General features: G+C 41.0%; 1 protein-coding gene across 2 annotated transcripts; it reads left to right on the forward strand.

Moving 5' to 3' along the window:
- Positions 1-1,722: 1,722 nt before the first annotated feature.
- soxC (HMG transcription factor SoxC) lies at positions 1,723-20,976 on the forward strand. 2 transcript variants are annotated; one of them, NM_001128862.1, is given in 3 exon segments: positions 1,744-3,294; positions 19,727-20,453; positions 20,534-20,973. In NM_001128862.1, coding segments are annotated over 2 exon segments (1,578 nt in total). In that variant the 5' UTR covers positions 1,744-1,884; the 3' UTR covers positions 19,895-20,453; positions 20,534-20,973.
- Positions 20,977-21,444: the final 468 nt, after the last annotated feature.

The raw sequence follows: 21,444 nt of genomic DNA on the forward strand, positions 1-21,444 counted from the left end.
AACAAATAATCTGCTGAGCGAAACAAAAACCATTTCCTTGCAGTTTTCCACCGATGGTGTAATTCCAATAGTGCTGAAAACCGTTTCTCTGCCCGCAGCGCACAGGTGCAATCAGAGACTGCCACGTCAGCGCTACATCGGACACTAGTAAGCAAACATTTTTCATTTACTCGACTGTAATAACTAAAAGCGGTAATTCGTATTCGTGTTTATTATTAATTCTACGACGCTATTAAACCACCTTTGCCAGCAATTACATACCAAATAACGGATTTGCATTTCTAGCAATTTTGAATCATGATTAAATTCGCTGACTTCAGCATCTAGATTCGATCTGTTGATAAACATAGCGGTAATTCTACACGCGAGTCCAGATTGCACCACCGTCTGTCTCCCTCCTTTACGACCTACAAGACAGATATTAATATCCGCAGCTCTGTCAGCAATTTCTCTTAAGTATTACAAAGCTGCTGCAAACGAATTGCTTTGTTGCTGTGCAATTTGCAACTTACATAGGCAGTTTTCTTTGGCTTTAATAATACCCTACGTAAAATTCGGTTTAATAGGACAAAGCAACCAAAGCGAAACTTATATAGGCACGCAGCGAAACGGTAAATATTTATTTGGCTTTAATAATGTCTTACGTAAAATTTGGTTATCTAACTTAAACTATGACAAAACAGCTCAAACGAAAATAAGTAAGCACGCAACGAAACGGTGAATAATTAATTTATATTATATTATATTTTAACCGCGTAAACTTGTCATCGATGGGTGTCGCATAGGAGCGCACTTTATTTTGTTTTAATTTAAACCGCGTCCACGTATTAATTAGTTCCACGCAGTTTCAGTCAATATTAAGCGCAGTAAAGGCCTGTCACTGTAAGTATACTGGCCGTATGTTTTGTTTCAGAGCAAACACAGCCTTATGTAAGCCGGTGTAAAATAGTTTCTAGTTTATACTATATCTCAAACAGACATATGGTTCTTTGGGGCGCTTGGCTTCTTATTACCAAAGATCGTGACGGAGGTTATCGGGCGTTCACTCTGTTCAATTTAAAGCCTAGGGCAGTACCAGAGTCAACAGAATCAGCTGGTTCCCGAAGCGTGCTCGTTTACCAGCTGATCGCGGCCTCTCTCTGTTTACTTTTACGGTGACGACAAAATAGGAGAGAGGAAAAGAAAAAGGGGCATGCTATCTCTGTCCTCGTTTAAAAAGCACGGGCAAGACTGAATTAGATTCAGTGAACAGTAAACTTGTTTTGTGCTAGGATAGTATACGGTAAGTTAGTACTGTGACAGCAGTGCATCAGATAGTGTAACAGCCTACAGGCGTTGTAGTTGCAGTTTATGATAGGATAAAGTATATTGTACTCAGACATTATTAAGCTGTGACTGCTATAGGCTTGTTGGTAGGATAAGAGTCACGTATGTATTGTTTGTTATGTGTATAGTGTATATATGTTTAAATACGAGCTATGCGCTGTTAGTTAGTCATCAAGCTTGGAACAGTTAGGTAGTTATGTTTATATTCAAGCATGATGTATGCTTAGCTAGTTTAGCGGCGCTACAAGGCATGATGGACAGGATGTTTTGACTAGTTAATTTGTCCCTGCAACCAAACTATTACTTCGTATAGATAAGGCACTTCTCTTATCTATATCCTGTTTACCTTTCGCATTCATATTGTTATTGCTGGTTCAGAAACAAGGTAATACTAGTTTTGTTTATGTTTAGATAACTGCTGTATTACGTCGCCTTATGAACAATTGTTATTATAATGCTTAATGGTGTAAGTGCATCTTACTGTTAATGTAAAACCGAAGAACAACCAACGCAAGAGAATTTCAAGATTGTATATTTATATTCTGGACTAGTTCAGCTATGGCAAGTACATCAAGACTTACAAAGATTTCGGCCGAACTAATGAGCTTGCACGCCGGCCAAAATTTGGACGGCAACCCGGGCTCGCCAGAGTCGGGCTTGGGCTCGGACTGGGACTTTGACAGCGATGAAATCGTGCAATCCAGTTCTGTAGCTACACCAAGAAGGTCAATAGACGCCCTACATGCTTCATCTCCCTCTCCAACATTGGAATGTATCCTAGATTGCCCTGATGTTAGCGGAGTAGACGTGTTTGACAGTCCGATCAAAAAAGAGGCTGACTTTAAAGACCCGAAACCCAGACAGTCGCCGAACAAGAACAAGAGGGAAAACATATTGAACGAGTTGAAAAACCTACCCGCTACAAAGATCAAATTGCCTCCGCCGTCGCGAAGCAGTCAAAAGAAACTGGCGGCGAGGCCTGGCTACATCAAGCGCCCAATGAATGCGTTCATGATATGGTCGCAAATCGAACGGAGAAAGATAATGGAGAAAACTCCAGAGCTACACAATGCTGAAATCAGCCGCAATCTAGGTCGAATCTGGAGGGAGCAGGCGGATTCGATTAAGCGGCCGTTTCTGATCGAAGCGGAGAGATTACGACTGCAGCATATGTGCGACTACCCTGATTATAAATATAAACCGAAAAAGAAAGCAAAGGGCAAAAAATGCGACTCGTCAGAGAACTCTACGTTCAGTTATTTGCACAACGATCCAGATCAATCCATGGAAATTATAGAAACGAATACTGAAGCCTTAAAGGCGGAAGTAAAAGTGTCCAGCAAACGTTTGCCAAAGAAACGAAAGCTGTCTCAAAGCAAGCCTTCTTTACCTGAAATCAAACCGACAGTCGTGGCCTCTATCAATCCCATTCAAAACAACTCAGGTAACAGCGAACCGCAAGCCAAAGAAGTCACCGCAACAACGAACAATCTGCTGACGGCGGTTAAAGTCGAGCCACGGGTGCCACCTCTGCCGATTACCCCAGCTACGATCGTGACGGCCGTGCCTTCCAAACGTGGCAGGTTCGAAGTACATACCCCCTCCCCTTGCGATACGAACCAGAGGATAGGTTTGGTGCATGGAACTGTCTTCAAAACCGTCACCGAAGGAAATCGCCAGTTCATCATCGTTTCCGGTGCTAATGACGTCATTTCTGACGTCACAAACTCGAGCTTGGTGTCGACGCAACGAACATCAACACCTTGCCAACAAAAACAAATAATAAACGCTAACTTTGTGCCGATAACCAACGACTGCGGACAAGAAAAAGTGTATAACATTGTAAGAGGGTGCATACAAGTGGCGAGTCAGGAACCAACGAACTCTACCACACAGAAACGCGTGGAGCCTGATGTCCCAACTACATTTGCCAACATGGGCGATGACTTCCGGAACGAATACCTGAAGGTAATTAGCATTTCCTTTGTCTATTATGCCTTAATCCATATGTAAACTATTAGCCAGAATTTTCGGTCTTTAAATGCGCGCTTGCGTATACAAACCTAAACAATGTTAGGAATCAATACGCATTGAACGTATAGCATGTTGTATCCACTTCATAAGTTGCTTATTGATATTCAAACAAAAACCATTAGGCAGGAAATTGTCTATCATCTTTAGATTTGTCAACAAAGACAATCTTAAAGCTGTGCCGCGCACAGAATAACAGGTCGCTGGTACCTCCCGAGCTTAATTTACCATTAAACGTGCGCACACCTGCGAACCGAGTTGCGCTACCATTATTGGATGTTTGGCTGTTATTACCCGTTTATTAGGCCTGTCATGTATCAGTTTAATAGCGCTACGGAATGCAATAACCCTCTGTTTGAAACCCGCGCTAATTCAGTGTTTATATGTCAACTGGTCTCTGCTTTCTCGCAGCTTTAAGTTTTATTATTGGTTTTCAATGTATATGTCATTACACGCACTTTATAATACAGTTGTAGACGCCAGATAATGAGATACGTAAACCGATTTTCGTTCTAACGCACGTCTTCTAATTCGAAATGAAGCTGATTTCGCAAATGCTTTAAATGTTAGGCCCTTGAGCGACTCGAAACCGTTTTATGAGAATGAGTTTTACAGCTAAATTAGCCGCCCGTTCTAAATGAATCGTAATATTAACCGCTAATTTGGCCTCGGTCTATTTCTGGCCAAATTGCTTGGTTGACATAGTAATATATTCCTGGTTATTTTCCCGCTAAGTATAAAGCAAAACAGCGAATCGCAAAAACTGAGTCAGTTTGTTGTTTTTGCCTCGGGTCAATTGCTGCGTAGATTGCCGCTGTATTTTTTGTTTTAACTTCTCGCAACCATGTACGTATGCGGTCAACTGCATTCACGGTTGACGTCAGTAAACCTTGTCGATAACTTTAATCCAAACTTATCGAGTCACAGCCTCGGTGTAACGTGTTTCGCTGCTATATACCCAGTGACCTGACGCCTATAGGGACTTTTCGTGGCAATAGCTGTCATTCATATCACCACAATGGTAGCATCGTGGTCGCAGAGAGTATGCATTATCCTCTCACAATGGTCAGATGCGGACCACTCCGCGGGTTTCCTGGTATAGCACTGAGAGCCACCGCTGCTCCAATGGAAGTATCTTGTTACCAAGCTGCGCCTGTAACTGCAGGAAATATTATTTTCCAAATGAATGCCTATTTTTCACAATAAATGATGCTGGTTTTTTATTCCCATACCCTGATGTATACCTTAGCGCGGGGGCGTAACACACCGTACGTTCATACGCATATAGTCTGAAAAAAAAAACATGTAATTGGATTGACACATGTTGCAAAGTTGAACAGCGTTATAACGGCGAGCGTTTGGGTTAATATATTTCGCGTATCTTTCTGTGCCAGTTTGCGAAGGCGCTGTTTCATATAAAACTCATTTCGGAATTACCCTTGCGCATGGGTATTTGCATATACATATCTTTACAAGCCATTGCGTGAGTAGCGCAAACGGGAATGAAATAGTTATATTTAATGGCTTGTTTTACTTGTTGCCGACACGCCCTTTGGTCTAATGTAAATCAAACGAGGAACTATAACACACACGAACTGATCTTAGCCGAAACTGCACCGTCATCATGCATCAGCAAGACGCTAGTAAATTTCCACCACGTTACGTCATGATCATGCGTTACGTGTTCACCATATGAAACTAATTTGCATTTTTCGTATAGTTCCTCTGCGAGGTACCCATTGCCGACATAGCTTTCTCTGTCCCGGCTATTGTATATTTTAGTTTCCTGCCGTCTCATATTACTGACACGGGCAAGAATAGTCTGATGTATCTCTCTACGCTTCAGTGTTAACAACCTTTATGTCGTCACAGTAGTAACGCGTCCTACGCATTCGTGACTTACTCTTCTGCTTCTCGATCATGAGAGCCAGTTTATCCTGGTATCCATGCTATTACTAAATCCTTCGTGCAATTTCACGGCATGCACCCACCACGCAGTGAAAGAAATGCCAGATCGTGATTTAAAACAAACCTATATTTATGTAATCGGCTTGCTAACGATTTTTGACGCCCTTTAGCGTTAAGTCAACACAACACAAAATTTACACCAATGTTTTCGTCGACCCAGCAATCATTACTTACCTATTGTAGTTAATGTTTAACTGGGACATTGACTTACACATATTCTTGACCTATTTTCAAATTACTATTGTCACGCCACCGTTAGGGCTATCGCCAATTTGAAAAAATGTATTTGAAAACGTTATCGTAATTTGTTGGTAATTTTCACAAACACACGGTTAAAAAGCTGCTGGCTCTTTTTGGTAAGTCCAGGACACAGCAAAGACAACAGTCAGTACCTACATTTATCTTGCTCGCTCGGATTGTCCTGCAACCCGACACCTTGTCCTGAAACTTTTCGGGATTTTTTACAACGGCCGCTGCAAATTGCAGCAGGAAAATGGTTCCTACGCTGTTAGCTGGGAAGGGCGCTTAAGCCCGTCTATTTCCTTGTCCACTAATCAGGTAGTGGCACCTAAAATGTCCCTTATTTTAGGGCGCAATACATTAACAGTCTGTATTCATTTAATTAATTCATTTTTCATTTACGTTTGAGTCAGGTTGGCCATTTCAAAGGTTATATGTGACGTATTTACTGTTGTTTGTTGTATTTGGATTGCTGCCATCAAGTTGCGTTTCTTTGAAAGCATTAAGATTGCTGTAAAACCTTGTTTTGGATTTGTTAGAGAGAACTGACATTTCTAAAACCAGGTTAAATTCCGGCTTTACATTTTAAAACGGATTACAACAAGTCGGGGTCATAGATAATGAAAACTAACGCTGCTCATCCAAGGTTAATTGAACTTCAGGCCTATTCGATAAACTGCAGTTCTGCGGTGAAGTAACGGGGAACTTCAATGCTAAGAATTGCCTAAGGAGAATTGCCCCTTACGGACACTCAGCTGTGTGCTAATATATCATGAACTCGTATTCTACTAGTCTACTGCACTGTTGTTGTTGACTCGTTGCGTAACCACTGGCGGTTAGCCACGTGGGTACATTGGTTGATTGGGGTGTTTTCGCATACCGAGTTCGTCTAACTTAACGAGTTCGTCCAGCTGGAACTCCAAAATAACAAGCCACGAAAATATTTCGGTGAGTTTTCCAGCTTTATCGATTCGTAGACACCAGCTCATGAGAAAACATGTTTACACGCAGAGGCACCAAGCGAATATTCTCGTAGTAAACAGCAGTTCCACCGCACCTCGCTATAAGGGTTACTGAGTTCGGACAATGTGCATTGATTGGCTGAAAAGTAGGCGTGTACATGTGCTAGTTTTATCTGAGCTGTAAATTTAACGGGAAAACATCCTACTTCGTGCTTTTTATAACCGATCATAGGGTTAATTTCGACAGTATAATGGTATCTTAAGATCTCATGTTTCAACAGTCTTTCTTTTACTTCAATTGTTTTGCTGTAGAATTTTCGGTTTCTTACTCAGTAGGGCTTACTCGTAAAATTCCCAGCTTCTGTGTCGAGCCGTACTCGTACATAACAAGCGAATCTGTGACGTCACTGAAGTGTTTGTGACGAAGCATGAGACAGTAAATATTTTTAGACTCCCCAATGAAAAACAGAATCGTGCATATCATGTTCTATTTAAAAGGTTTTCGACCTTAGCAGTATAGGCTTGTAAATATGAGGTATACAAACAGAAAGGCTGTCGTTTCACGATTGGACCTTAAACACTGCACACGCGTTTATCCAGAGGGCCTGTGACGTCTGCTGCTGTAGTTAAAACGGTATAATATTAAATCTTTTGCTCTTATACCCGTTTAGCAGTAAATAAGTTTATCCAGTGACGCACGTTACTTCTTTCATGCCAAGAATACTAACTCATGTTTTGTTTGACTGTTATGACAGACTTTAGCAGTTTGAAAACCACCATACCAAAATTTCTAACCAAAATTTTACGGGTTATATTGGGCCAAAGAAATCCCATTGTTCGTTTTTTTCTTATTGTTAAATTATCACCATATGTTTGTCTTTATAAAACAAATTTAACCCTTTCCAAACGCAAACAGTGGTTTTAAATTTTATTTATGACCTGTTGTTCCCAAATACACAACATGTGTACTGTGTTCATAATCTTCTTTGGTTGGTGACCTCTGATTTGCGCAAGTGCTTTTGAGAATTCTGTGGTTTTGTTCTAACCACAACACTAATAGGATGGTTTGTTATTAACGCTTAGGAAAGCACCTACACTCTTGGGGTGTGTGGTGGAATAAATATACCTTTGGCTTTTCACCAACAGTTACATAACGTCCTTGAGCGCTTACGCATGACGATAATCGTCGTAAACAAGTCAAATGTAGGATCTGCAGTTGCATATGAGGGTCTGTTATTGTTGCCAGAGATTCCTGTCTTGTCGATCCATAGTAATGAGTCACACAAAATTATCAGCAGTGGACCACCCGTTTCCCGCATCGGGCAAGCTTTCGTAACTCTACAAGCAAACATGTCCTATAGCTTGTGTACTATAGTGTGGCTATAGAATCATATCGCCCACTGTTTCCCGTTCCATGTTGATTTTACTCAGCTATGACGCATATGTACATTTCCCCGTTGGCAGACACCAAACCGGGGCTCACTTCAAACTAACCAATTAATTAAGCGATAAGACGATTTAAACCTGCGTTTGAAGCTGCCAATTAAAACGTGCCAAGAAACGCAAGGACCTTTATCAGTCTCTGTTTCCAACGATTATCTAACACGCACAACGCTGATGACGTCATTCTACGTCATATTTCCGTATTAGTTTCTGTTGGAGTGATTAACGCTTGTTCAACGCCAAGGGTTACGCTTATAAATACTTCCGTTTGTTTTTAATTACCCATAGGCAATGGTTTAAACTTCCTCTGCATAAATGAAACCCTGTAGGTCTGATGTTGTCATAGTCTGATGGGTTTAAGCTGTCTTGCGTCACGACCCTTTAAACTTACGTTAGGAGAAAATCCCCTTCCCCAATAAGGATAGACAGTTTCCGGAAAATGAAACTAATTATACGGGAAACTGTGACGTAACACAGCCTGCTATGACGATGAATAATATCAGGATGTGGAACACACGGGTTTTCCTAAAAAGGTGAGGCGAGTTCGGGGCGTAAGTTCGACGTATTCAACCCGTATATTTGTCCTTCTATTGACACAAGACCGCAGGGTTAGGCTTAGAGTTGATATTCCAAGATTTTGGATCCACGTACCATGCACCTGCTGTCCTATATTTATAACAGGTGGCTTACTTCTGTGGTTACAGCACGCGGTGTACCATTGGTCCTTAGGGGCTTGGCCTAGGAATGAACTTTATAACTGAGTGAAAATAGTGAGTTGCCTTCAGGCTGTCATTATATCGTTATGAGATCTTTGTTGCTGGCTTGCGCTGTTTTGTTTTAAAGAATACGGCTTCTCAGAAACGTAAACAAAGAGGAATTGGTTGCTCATAAATCATCTGCAACACCTTATAGATTAAACACAGGCGGTTGCCCCGCGGTTTAATTTAAGGCGATGGCGCCTTAGCTCGTGTGTGGCCGACGTTTGATGTTTTAAGTGTTTCGCAAATTTGTGTCCGTGTGTTTTTACCGATTGCTAGCAAGACGTCTGCGCAAATGGGGAAGCCTTGGTGGAAGCTTGTTAACATCACCTACGAGACGCGGAATCCCCGATTCTGATTCGATAAACCGCCGAGGACCCTTCGAGTAGCTTGTGACGTCACAGAAGGGTTGCAAAGACGCGCCAGAATGGTACTTGGCCTATTGTGACATGATAAGAGTGTCGATCGGGGGCAAACGATAACTTTCTGCATCGGTTACAGCTCTGCAATTATCGCTGACATATGGTTAAGGTGGCAAGGCGCAAATTACGTCTTTCCGCCTTTTCTTTGACTGTCACTTGACCAGGTATCCGTCTACAATGAGTCAGGAGGAAACACATACATAATGCGTTATTGTGCGATAAAGAGTAGTTTTATTCTTGTCCAAGAAGTGCTTTGCTTAATTGTGAACTAACAATACTCGGGGTAACGCGTGGTTTCTATGCTCGCTTTGTTATTTGCTTGTTGGTGGATTTATCCCATAGGCGCCATCACTTACAGGAAATAATGGCTTTTGTTATACCATGAATCATCTTGTGTATGATGCAATAATAACATTGTGGCGTTGTCCAAAGAGCTATGTGGTAACTCGGGACTATGCTTGCCAGGTGTGGGGCTCGAAATGGATGCGGTTAAATAGAATTGTTGCCTCACCTGTACCATTCAATGCTTACCCGATCGTTAGGACTACATTGTGTGTATTAAATGAAACATATAATGTCCGCCCGGGTAGAGGTATAGTTACTCTGTGTGGTCGATTATCTACGTGTTTCCCCACCCCCATGAAAAAGAGCGAGTTTAATTGAAAGTGGTCGATTGTTGTTTCATCAAGACTTCAGTGAAGTCACAAGGGTGCCCTTGAATGAGTCATAGAAATGAAAACCACACAATCGGACACCCCGAGTTCAGTTACCACCGATAACAGCGTTGTCCGCGAGCCCTTCTGAAATTCAATTGTCTAATTGACTTACCTCAAACAAGCTGTCTAATTTCAAACGGTTTCCGGACGGCTTGCATTGCCCATGACTCGTTTGGAGTTAACCGAGGTTGTTTTTGTTTGTCTAGCATTGAGATATCCACGTGTGTTCTGTCCTCGCCAAGGATAAATAGCTTGACGTTAAATGCTCGTAAATATTGCCCGTTGTTGCTGGATATACTCTGGATGTCGTACAAGACGTACATGCTCTGTAGGGAGTTATTAATACGCGACGCTCATGTTGTCTATAAACAGATGTTATCTTTCAAATTACGAGATCTCACGGTTCAGATCTCCACATGGTCGTTTACGTGTTGGTACATATTGTTAATATTCCATCTTTTGTGAGCCTGGTGCCGCCTATCGTGACTATATCCTTGTATTTCGGGGAAAGGCTACGAGGCTGAAGGTATGTTTACATAGTACTGTATTTAAAGCGTGTTCATTGAACGCCAATGGTTGTGGTTTCCTGCTTTGTGTTTCCGTAGTCTGAGCTTCGTTGGCTGCCCCAATACCCCATATACCACCTTCTCATGCACGACTGGGGTACTTATACACTTATACCTCAACCACACTGACAGAAAACCAAATGCTGTACCAACGTGACACTAAAAGTCTTCGTAAATTACCTAGCAGTTTTTATGTTAAAAAAATTGACAGTAATCAGAAACAACGTGCTTTGAAATACATTAGAAACTACAACATATGGCGTTATGGGAAAGCATCGTTAACACCAGAATCTACCTTGTGCGTCTTCTTTAACCTGTAGCACATACAATTCTTGGGGTATTTTATCTCGAAAATGGCCCATTGAGTTAAAGTGAGATCATTTATTGATCACTTGTAAAATGAAGCAACTGTATCCACAAACGCGTTCAGCTCTAATCGTCGGAGAATTAGGTTCAAGGGTCGGGTTACCACTGACGACGTTATTTCGTGTCTCCTGAATGGGATCAGCTGGAACTTAACGAGCCTGGGAACTGGCGGGCTCGATGACCCAACCGATTAGCCGTTAGTGAACCACAAAAATTTGGGGCTCCTAATTCGATTTGAAAGTTGCGAAAGATGTATCGGATTTTCGCAGTGTAGGTCCTTGCTTTGGTCTACTGTCTGTTAGATGGTTCATGTTTTCATTCCATTTTATCGTCACATATTTGGTAGTACACAAAGAATATTTACAGAATTATATAACCGCATTCTCACGACTGTAAAATGAAATGTGTTTTGGTAAAACACGATTAGGAAAAGGAGACGATATGAGATAACGGTATCCATCTCATCCCGCAGTACTATACTAGAGATATAGCCATTTGCACATTGATATAACGCAAATATGACGCACAGGAGATGCATATTATATCATTATGTTTGTGTACATTTGCCCGAACTATATCTGTTGTCCATTGCACCGGTCCTTAAGAACCAATGAAGTGTGAACAGATAAAATTCAATTACTTGGCAAAAGGTCGGCAGTTAGAGCTGTGAAAATTGACTCCCAAGCGTGCCATGTTTCCCTTTGAACCGGATTACGATGAAACTGTCGGTTGACGTGTTTCATCTTAGGTTTGTAGTCGATTTCAGTAGTCTATGTGGCGGCAACAGAAGATAAATATATTTGACAAATTCACCGGCGGTTTTAGATCTTTAGGAGCTGCTAGGAGTCACCAATTTCCTGGTTGCCTTAGCTACCATAATTACTGGGAAGACAAGTTCTAACATGGTCTTATTCACGCTGGGCACGAATTTAAGCCGTTCTTAATCGACGAGAACTCCTACACAGCGTGGTACAGTATAACATAAGTCAAGTTGCGCAATACTGCATGTTAAAATCTCACGGCTGTTCATTCATAATTTCCGATATCACCGCCACCGTTTACAATCTGTATCCGTTGCTCTATGTTCCCACGAGGTTCGAAATCATTGTATATTGCTTTTTATTCGTTCAGTCTATATCTGACCTAAGTACAATTGGACAGTGTGTGTCATCATTTTACTACGCTCCTAAAATAGGTCACACAGATTTGAATAAATTGATGACTGGACTTAAGGCACGTGGTGTGATGAGGGGCGTTTCCTGGCTTGACCAATCGGAAGAGCTAACTGCGACACACCTATTTTAAATTTTAAGTTGCGATTTTTCATTGAACGTTATTGACGTAATAGGAGTGTGACAATGCAAGCTTGCGTGCGCTGTCATTGATTGACGTAACAATGGGGGAGCATTCGATATTTTCTCGCACGAACACGCGCGTCATTTCTCGTTATTTCCATTCGATTTCCCCACTTTATCTTTACCAACGGTCGTTTGGGCCGGATATACCGTGAATAGGTGGGCAACAGACCGTTGCACTTGGTTATAACGTGTGGGTGAAGCCACGTGTTTGCCACGCTGTCGTATATACCTCGTTGCTAGGAACGATGGAAGCCATAATTTACGAGGAGTTACTGACATGAAATTGAAGCAATTACTATCATGTAAGGCCGTCACGCATATTGAAGGCTTTGGTTGTGATGTCACAAAGCGCCTACATACGTCACATGAGGTTTTGTGGTTAGTCTCTGCTTCTCCCATATTTCGCAGTGAATTCTTACGCCAGAATAAAAAGCGAACGCCTACCGTGTACTGTGTGACCCATTGTCATGATATTATGACGTAAAGAGGTGTTTGTTGATCAAATTGAAACGTATACGTCGGTTGCATCAATGCGTTTCCGTTAGTCATCACGGTATAGTGTGTACAAAGCATAAGGCCTACACGGTATAAGAGCTTCACTTGAAACATGTAATTTAGGTCCGCCCGTTCCAATTTCCCGAACAAGTCACGCAACTTTATTCATAACCCCCGACCATGCGATCGAGAAGCTTATTCACTCTGTTACGTAAAAGTCGGTTGACGCATCGTTATTGTGACGCAATAGAAATGACTTTGAAAACTTAGAATAGCAAGTATTCGTACCACGCACCGTGTGATTCTTACACTTTTACACTAGACACACCATGCGCTTAATCTACGAGACACACCATAGCTTAATCTAAACAATCTCTTCCGTTTAAACCATTCATTTGCTTCCACGAATGGATTAAACCAATAGATCCTATCATTATAATGATGATGCAATAACGTGTCATGTGACGTCATATAGCGTCGCGTGGTATAGACCATCAACAAACAACCTTGTTTATTTGCTAATAGAGGCCACTTCACGCACTTCGTTTCTATTTGTTTGTTGTCGTGATTTGCGACAATAGTCGCGATTTTACGTCATAATCGTTCTATTATTCATCCGTTTTTTTATAGCTAGGGGCTTACATTAATTAATTTAATCGTATTTTCCAATTAATATTCCTGGGGTTTCAATAAATACAGAAATAGAGCGACTAATATATAAAGGTTGCTAAGGGATATATAAATAGAAAATGGGATAATTTAACAGGCGCTGGCTGGACAGAAATGGCCCATACTGGTCGTGCGTTACAAAACATGACCTTTTTTAACGTTTCCTCGTCGCGTGGTACTTAGAAACCGAACTAACGAACCGTGAGCAGTGGTACCACGCTTTTATGTCTCCAGCTCAAAATTGTGACGCGTTTCGAGTCAGGTATTATAGTCGAATGCTTCCTGACGTTACTTCTACAGCAGCTGGTGGGTAGTGGTTTGTTTAACTTGTAATTCGCCATAGAACTGCCTTTCGGCTTTTGGTTTATTATAATCCACGCATTGTTCTACTGGTAAGAGTATATGAGCTTTGGGAGCGGGCATATGGGCAGCGTGACGGGCCTTTTCAATTCCGTGTCTTGGCGGCCATCTGTCGGCGCGAGAGCCCGTCAAGAATAAACGAACCAGAAACCGGTGGAATTGGTTTTCGGCTCTGGCGTCAAGTCTTATCGTCCTAATGGGAGAGCTCGGAATGTTCTATTAATCAAATGTAAACCAGGCGCACTTAGGCTGTACAACATGAAGCCACGTATGGTCTTTACCAACGGTAAAGAAAGAACGCGGAAACCACAATTTAATAGCGGGGTCATCGCGTGACTTCAGTTAGTACCGAGGAATGACTCACGAAGGGTTTGCTTCGTGCCGATGGCGGTTTAATAGCTTGAATACAAGGAAAAGTAATCTGTCTGCGCTTGGTTATCAATGTACGAGCTTCGTGGCGCCATGCACGGTTGCGTTGGTTACATAAGGCGAATTTTAATTCCCGCGACTCTTTAGCGCCATCGTGTCGAGTCATTGTGTACTCCGTCCATGGAAACCGCTGTTACGTCACAACGATTGCTACAAATAGCGAAATCGTTCGCGAGCCTGCAAACGAGCGATTATTTTCGCAATCGCAATCGCAATTCCTTTGTTCAATAGCGGTACAGCGCAATACATCCGGATACATAAACTATAAACTGTCCTTCAATTTAAAGTTTACAATCCACAGCAGGCGCCAGACGTTCCTGCAGCTTATAAACAGGAACTCTGGCAAAATAAAGCGAACTTTTATTGGCGTCGTAATCCAGCCATCCCAGATACATGAGTCACCCATAGGGCACGAGTTGCGCCACCATTGCCCTGCACGGTTGCTTGCACTGCGCTCTTGGAAAGGGCAATGAAAGCGATTGTGTGAACTTTGCCGATGTTAAAATTGTCGCGACGTTTTGATAGCCAGCCTCGGTAAGGTGGCTAAACAGCCTCTAGCTATCCATAGCAAGCTACGAACTGTACGACCACCGTGTTTTGTACACGATGTCATTTAAATGCCATTTTTTGTGAACGTTTTTTACATTTTCAATAGTTACCAGCCTACATGACCGATTGCACTCGTATTGTCACGCAAGAGGATTAATGTATTGACGTTACACCTTACCCTTTTCAATACCAATACCCCTACTTGGACACAAATCAAATATTACACCAACAGTGGTTTAACGTCACACCCTCCTGTTGCTATTTTCAATAGGCGTTGCAACAAGGCAAGTTTGGTCTTGCCCAAATACAGCACCCGTGCGTACTTTTTTACCGAATTTCCCTATTACCCGATTTCCTATTTCCGCGAACGACAAGCCTAGACTTGCCCAGTTAGAAATTGCGTGTTCCCATAAGTTGCACCACTGCTTATGGAAGCTTTGTCATTGTGTTATTATTAGTTCGGTTGAATATCTGCCTTGTTTTGAATCCACGGTACTAACCCTTGCGGTAATGAGTTACTAGGTCAAGGTTAAGCATCCCTTGCACTGTGTGGTAATCTGTCAACACGCTCGGGTTGAGTTACACCGAATACACATATCGCTTCTAGCCCTTAGGACTTATTTTAGCATTTTAATAATAAGGAACCCTGGTCAAGCCGTCTCCCACCCCGCGTCAAGTGTCCTTTGGTTTCCTTTTGCCGAGGTGCTTTCAATAATATATGAGTCTCGTGAAAATCCGCGACGCGTAAAATCGCGCGATTTCTGAACCATGACACAGTCGCAAACATCGCTGTGTTTAGCTTTGTAACCGAATTGGCGCTACGGCCAAGTGATTTTTATTCTGTTTTAATTCTTGGCCGAACCGGCTTCGCTGCTTCGCGACGTTCACGCCTTTTATTCGATAACACGATTATGACGTCACAAAGCGAAGAGCGAAAAGGAGAGTCACCCTGCGACGTAATAATGGCTAGCGAGTTTCGAAAAATAAACGAAAAACAGCTGATCGCTGGGCTGCGGCAATGAATGCAGCATGTGCTTCGGGCTCTGCAGCATTTCGAGGTGTACAATACCAAGAAAAAGTTACCTACAGAAGCAAAAACTGGTTCACCAAAAGTGCGCATTAGCAAGGTTTACGATATCTAAACACTTGAAAATTCACTGTAAACGCAAATTGTAGCGGTACCAAGCATACTTAACTGTTTGATCGGGTGATAATGTTTAATGTTAACATACCGGTAACCACTAACAATGATAAATGTATCGTCAATACCAGCACTTATAGGCAATTTGTGGCCACTTTTAAAGAAAACAACTCTTAATGCGTTCTTAATTTGTACACCAGTTATTAACAATGTGCGCAGTCGGCGATTTTTTGTTTATTTTTAAACCAGAGAGAGTCTTAAATGGAATTAAAGTCGAAAAACCCACAAATCTGATTAATTTTTCGCTTGACACGGCCCAGTGGGTCTTACAAGCACAAACAAGTAATAGGCGTTATGGGTTAGGCATTCTGTAGGTTACAGTTGAGTTTACTTTAGTTTAGATTTAGAAGCTTTAGTTTAAATCACAACATTTTCTTTCACTCACTGTTACATCATAATATCCGTTTCCTGACGCAACAATAACAAACACCTTTAAACGAAACGTTCTTAGTCAGTATTTATGTGATGCCATTTCGCATTGCTAAATTAGCACAACTGATGCCAGTTTATGCGATAACTTAGTATACCAATATACATTTAGACATTTTGAACATGGTCCACCGTTTGTTACAGTTTAAAAGAACATATATGTATATGTACATAAGTTTAAGCCGAAACGATTTAATCTTTGTGAGAACACATAGATCTCTGTTATGTACACAAAACCTTGCGTCAGTTTGTGTTGATTTTCCAATTAATTCGGAGTTGAATTAGCTTTTCGTTGTGCGAGGCCTCTCGTGGGAAGTAGCCGGTTTCAAAACAACTCCGCGTAGAACTCAAGTAGCTCATACAAGTGCTAGCTGCTTGTTGAACCGTCGTACTGTCGTCGATGCTCTTACCAGCCAAATGAGTCAACTATGTATTATATAAGATTGCTTTCGGCCAATGTTGTTTATCTGCTCCCTTTAAATCTTCCAATATTTCATGCTTATTGGTGTTTATGTCTCAGTATGATTCTCTTTAAAGGTTAATGCTGATTTCGATTGTTTTTAATGTGCTACCCGCTTGACAAATGAGGCCAATTAATCCTGTGGTTGCTTTTGTGGCATTTTCAATATTGCTTATTACAAGTGATTCATCACATAGCCAAGCCAATCTCAAAAACATTGCCCAATGCTTGTCTTATGCATCTGGCGATCATAATTGGTCAAATTAATACAAGCATAACAGCAGGCAAAACAAAGCCATTTTCAATTAAAAATTGTCCGCAATTCCTTCCGAAAATCATAATTCTCCTTAATTAAGTCGTATGCAGCTGACCGGGTTCTTTATTTTCGATCATGCTCGTAATTAGAATCTGAAAGAATTGATTTTTCCAGCACCACATCGTCAACCGTGACAGCGCGCTTATCTAACAAGCCAGCGGTCATTTTATAAACAAAGAAATATCAATGTCCATTTTCAATCTTATTGATCAATTTCAGCGGCCGTAATGCGTTCCTTTTGCTTGTTTATCTCGGAAAATATCGATGCTTCTGTCAAATCTTATTAGCATTCAAAACTACAAGATCAGCAAACTGTCAATCAATTTGTTACGTCCCAGTTTTGGCGACTACTTGCCAAGTTTCTTTTTTCTTTCCCTAAAGTGGACTTCAGCCTTTCCCAAGCCCCCACGCTATTCTCTTTGTCCATTCCCTTTCAAGTCACTGGAAAATGATAACGCTGCCACAGATCAGACACGGCGCGGAAGATAAGCCAATTTAAAAACAGTGCATAAGCAATTGTCGACGGATTTTCAACCAAAATGTGTTTTCCATACCGTGAGAATAGAAAGTACTGTGGGGTAAGATGGATACCGTTAGCACATTGCATTCCGTATTTCCTCTTCGTGTTATTAACAATTAACAACGCTCTTTTAGAGACTTAAGAATATAGTTAAATAATTTTTTGAATGTATTTTATTTACTAAAAAATGGGACGATAAAAGAGAATGAGTACATTGACCATCTTACCCCGACCTACTATTAACGTCCACCGTGCTATACCGATGACCTTTCGCCAATCGATTTTAATACAATCCGTCACCTTTCACTTTCGTTTTCATCAGTTCCTTCGCGATGCGTCAACTTGGAATATAAAACTCCCAACATAGACGTCATACAAACCGCGATTGCTCTCTTGTTGATTCAATTGTTAAATTGGTGGCTACATTTGACCATAGATACCTTACCTGATTTGATTTTAGGGTATTTATGGTTTGACTTGCACCATGGACTAACCGCAACAATTTTATTATGGTGGTTTCTAATTTAAATGGAATGGCGTATGCAGTAGTTGTGCAATGTTTAAATGGAACGGCATATGCAGTAGTTGTGCAATGGCTGGAGTGAGGTGTTCAATGTTTGCATTCTCTTGTATTGCCCATTTGAAAGTAAATAAAGAATATTTACATATTAATACAACCGTATTCTCACGGCTTTAAAGAGCGTTGTTAAACTGTTAAAAACCATTGGGAAATAGGTATTAGGTGCTTATGGTATCCATCTTCCCCCTAAGTCGTATAAATGTGTTGTTGTACATTCCACCTGTAACGACTATGATGTTTCAAAATAATCAAACACGCTTAATATATAATGATGCGTTCCCCTTTGATGTCAAAGTCGTTTGTTTCGTCATAAACCTATATGTTTGCTGTCAAGGATGTATGGTTGGGTAATAAAGTTGTTTTACCAGAATACATTGTTTGGCAGTTCGAGTGTCGGTTTCAATCCAACGGGATCATTTAAATGTCAATCGGTTTATGTCCTCTGTGGTCACCCACCAGCGTGCGGCATCTGCATTTAACGTAACCGCGAGCAATCGTGAATTGACGCGAAACGACGCGATCTAGATTCACAAAGAATAAGCTTTATTGTCTGTCATATTCCTAATTCAGCGGAACGTGAAACTAGACGAAGATTTTTATCCGCGCACCAATATTTTGACGTTAAACCATATTAATACCATAGGGAAAGCACGCTGTCTTTTTTGCTTTTGAATTATTCACGAGCAAAATGTTTGGCCCCAGTGTTTTAGTCTTGCATAATTTATGTAGACGCGAAAACGCTTCTCTTTTTGTTCAAGGCCTTTCTAAATAAGAAACAAAAACACACCTCAATTTCGTAATGAAGTTCGTGAAAAATCGCTCGATTTTCACTCTAAGCCAAAACGGATACGCGGAAGGTCGTTTGGGTTTCCTGTGAATTCATTTAAGCACGGCAGGTTTGAGGCGCACAGTCATGACATCACGTTTACCGGAAACACTAATCCAACCAACGGTACTGTGAAAACATTTCGCCCCCCCCCCCCCCTCCTAAATGAATCTTCCGCGGCAAAAATCAAATTTTAACAGTCGGGTTTCGAAGCATTGGTTTCCGGCTACTAACATTTGCTAGCACTTCGTTTCCGGCTCGACTATTATCCATTTCGCCACTCCTTCTTTCGGTAAATCCAATAGGCGAAAAGTAGGTCGCGACATATGGCTGATATATACAGTACATAGCTGGACGTATATTAACCGCATCAGAGTAATTCAAGCAACCGTTTATTAAAGCGAAACGAAACCATACAACACTTAGGAACTTAAGATTGAAATTCCTAAGGTCTTGAGGTGTATTACTGCGTTCACTAACTGGGTGAAATAACTATTGGTTGAAATAATACATTAACCACTAGTTATAGCACAATGTTTTAGGTATACACCTGAGACCTATAGGGCGTATTGGATTATGAGCGCGGTTATAATGAAGTTAGTGCCTTTAACCGGCCACAGACCAGGGGCTTATATATGTATTTAAAGGCTTATATATTTAAGACTTACTGTTTTTTTTTGGGAAATGTTTTCAAACTGATTTTCTGTTTTTTAGTTGTTTTTGTTTTGTTTTACAGGAAGATCACTTTATTGACCAAATCACATTAAGCAGCGGGATAGCATATGCTGATCCTTGCAGAAGGAAATCACATTTCGAGTTCTCAGACTACGACACAGATGAAGTTAAACGGATGATTGAAAGTTCCGACCTAGCGTGGCTCAGGGACGACATCTGCTGTCCGTAATTTTAAGCGTCACCCACCACCAAGCGGCGCGTTTCGCAATATTGAACTTTTAGCCATAGACCGCAATTTTAATGCTATATCTTTGGTTCTTTTAACGCATTACGAAAGATATAGCATTAATTCGCGGCCGGATATACCTGTGGTTGATTTTTTTTTTGTTCCGCAATTATTCAAGCTTGGTTTTCACTGGCCACTGCTAAACTTGTCATATAAATACTCCTCACTAATACACATGTACAAAATTATAATTCACGTAAAATTCAATTTTACTGTGTCGTTCATACTTCTAGTGAAAACCTCGCTTGAATGAGTTGTTTTGTTCCATTTACCCCTTTCTGTGGTTTGTTTTGTAAATCGTACGTTTGCTATTTCATATCTTGCTCGATATCTCATGCCTTACATTATATCGGCCTTTCAATATACCCCGTACCTCTGGACCACTGTCCGTTTTACCAGGTAGATCCCACACTTTCGTGCCAGTACACCGTTTGCCGCACAGTGTTGCCGACTTTGCACTAATTTACCATGCTCTCCAATCTGTTACCTGTAATCCATCAATCAAAATAACGCACTCGGCATCACTGGCACCGCGCAAACGACCTGGTACAAAGTCCTTACGTTGTTTTTTAACCGTCTTTACCTCAAACCCTTCAACCTTCGGGCCCTGATCGATTTTTCTGTTTTATTTTCATTTTTTCTCACACAGTAACCCAGTACAATACAGAATCCCAAGTAAATGGTCTGCAGTGTACAGTATAGTGCTCGAACAACTGTGTACATTTCTAGCAATCGTTGTAACCGCAAAAAAATTGTAAATACTGGTAGTCGAACCCCCCAAAGTGCTGCCTTGTGCAAATGTTAACGTAAATCGGTTGGCACTATAAATTAATTGCAAACCACAAAACCTGCTTCCCTGTGCTCAGTTGTCACTGCTTTTGGTCTTTCTAATTCTGCCTGTTTTTGTTTCGCCACTTTCTCTTTTGTAGATATTTTTATCGCCTGTTCTCTGCTGGTTGGAGACTATTTTTTGACGTGTTTTAAGCGCATTCGGACGAACCTGCATATACACCACACATGAAAAACTTTGCGTTTTTACTTGGCCACTCTTTTAACTGACATTTTTAGAGAACTTTTTATAAAAGCATCATCGCAGATAGAATTACATCAGAACTCATATTTCTCCTTCAAAGGCAGAAAAAAACAGATTTGAAGTGGTTGCTATGATTCTAAATTCTGTACCAACAAATAGAGATTAACCAACAATCGCAATTGTATAAAACTGTATGTTATATATGTATTAGTTTTTACTGTAGGGTAAGATGGGACACCGTTAGCACATACCATCCAAATATTCTGTCAGTGTTTTAAACAATCAACAACGGTATGTTAGAGGCGTGAGGATACTGTTTTATAATTCTTTAAATGTTCTTTGTTCACTACCAAATGGAACAAGAAAATAAAATGAAAAGGTGTCTCATCGTCGCCACTCTAACTGTATAAGGATACTCTGTTATGTGAAACATACGTCCTTGTTATTGCTTTAGATTGAA

The sequence above is a fragment of the Ciona intestinalis genome, chromosome 7 (assembly GCF_000224145.3).
Source record: "Ciona intestinalis chromosome 7, KH, whole genome shotgun sequence".
Classification (NCBI taxonomy): Eukaryota; Metazoa; Chordata; class Ascidiacea; order Phlebobranchia; family Cionidae; genus Ciona; species Ciona intestinalis.

Excerpts from the sequence above, each read along its gene's own strand:
- soxC (XM_009860599.3), top strand. The coding sequence starts at position 1,885 with ATGGCAAGTACATCAAGACTTACAAAGATTTCGGCCGAACTAATGAGC. Across the intron at positions 3,295-19,726 it reads TCCGGAACGAATACCTGAAG|GAAGATCACTTTATTGACCA; the intron begins GTAATTAGCATT and ends TTTGTTTTACAG.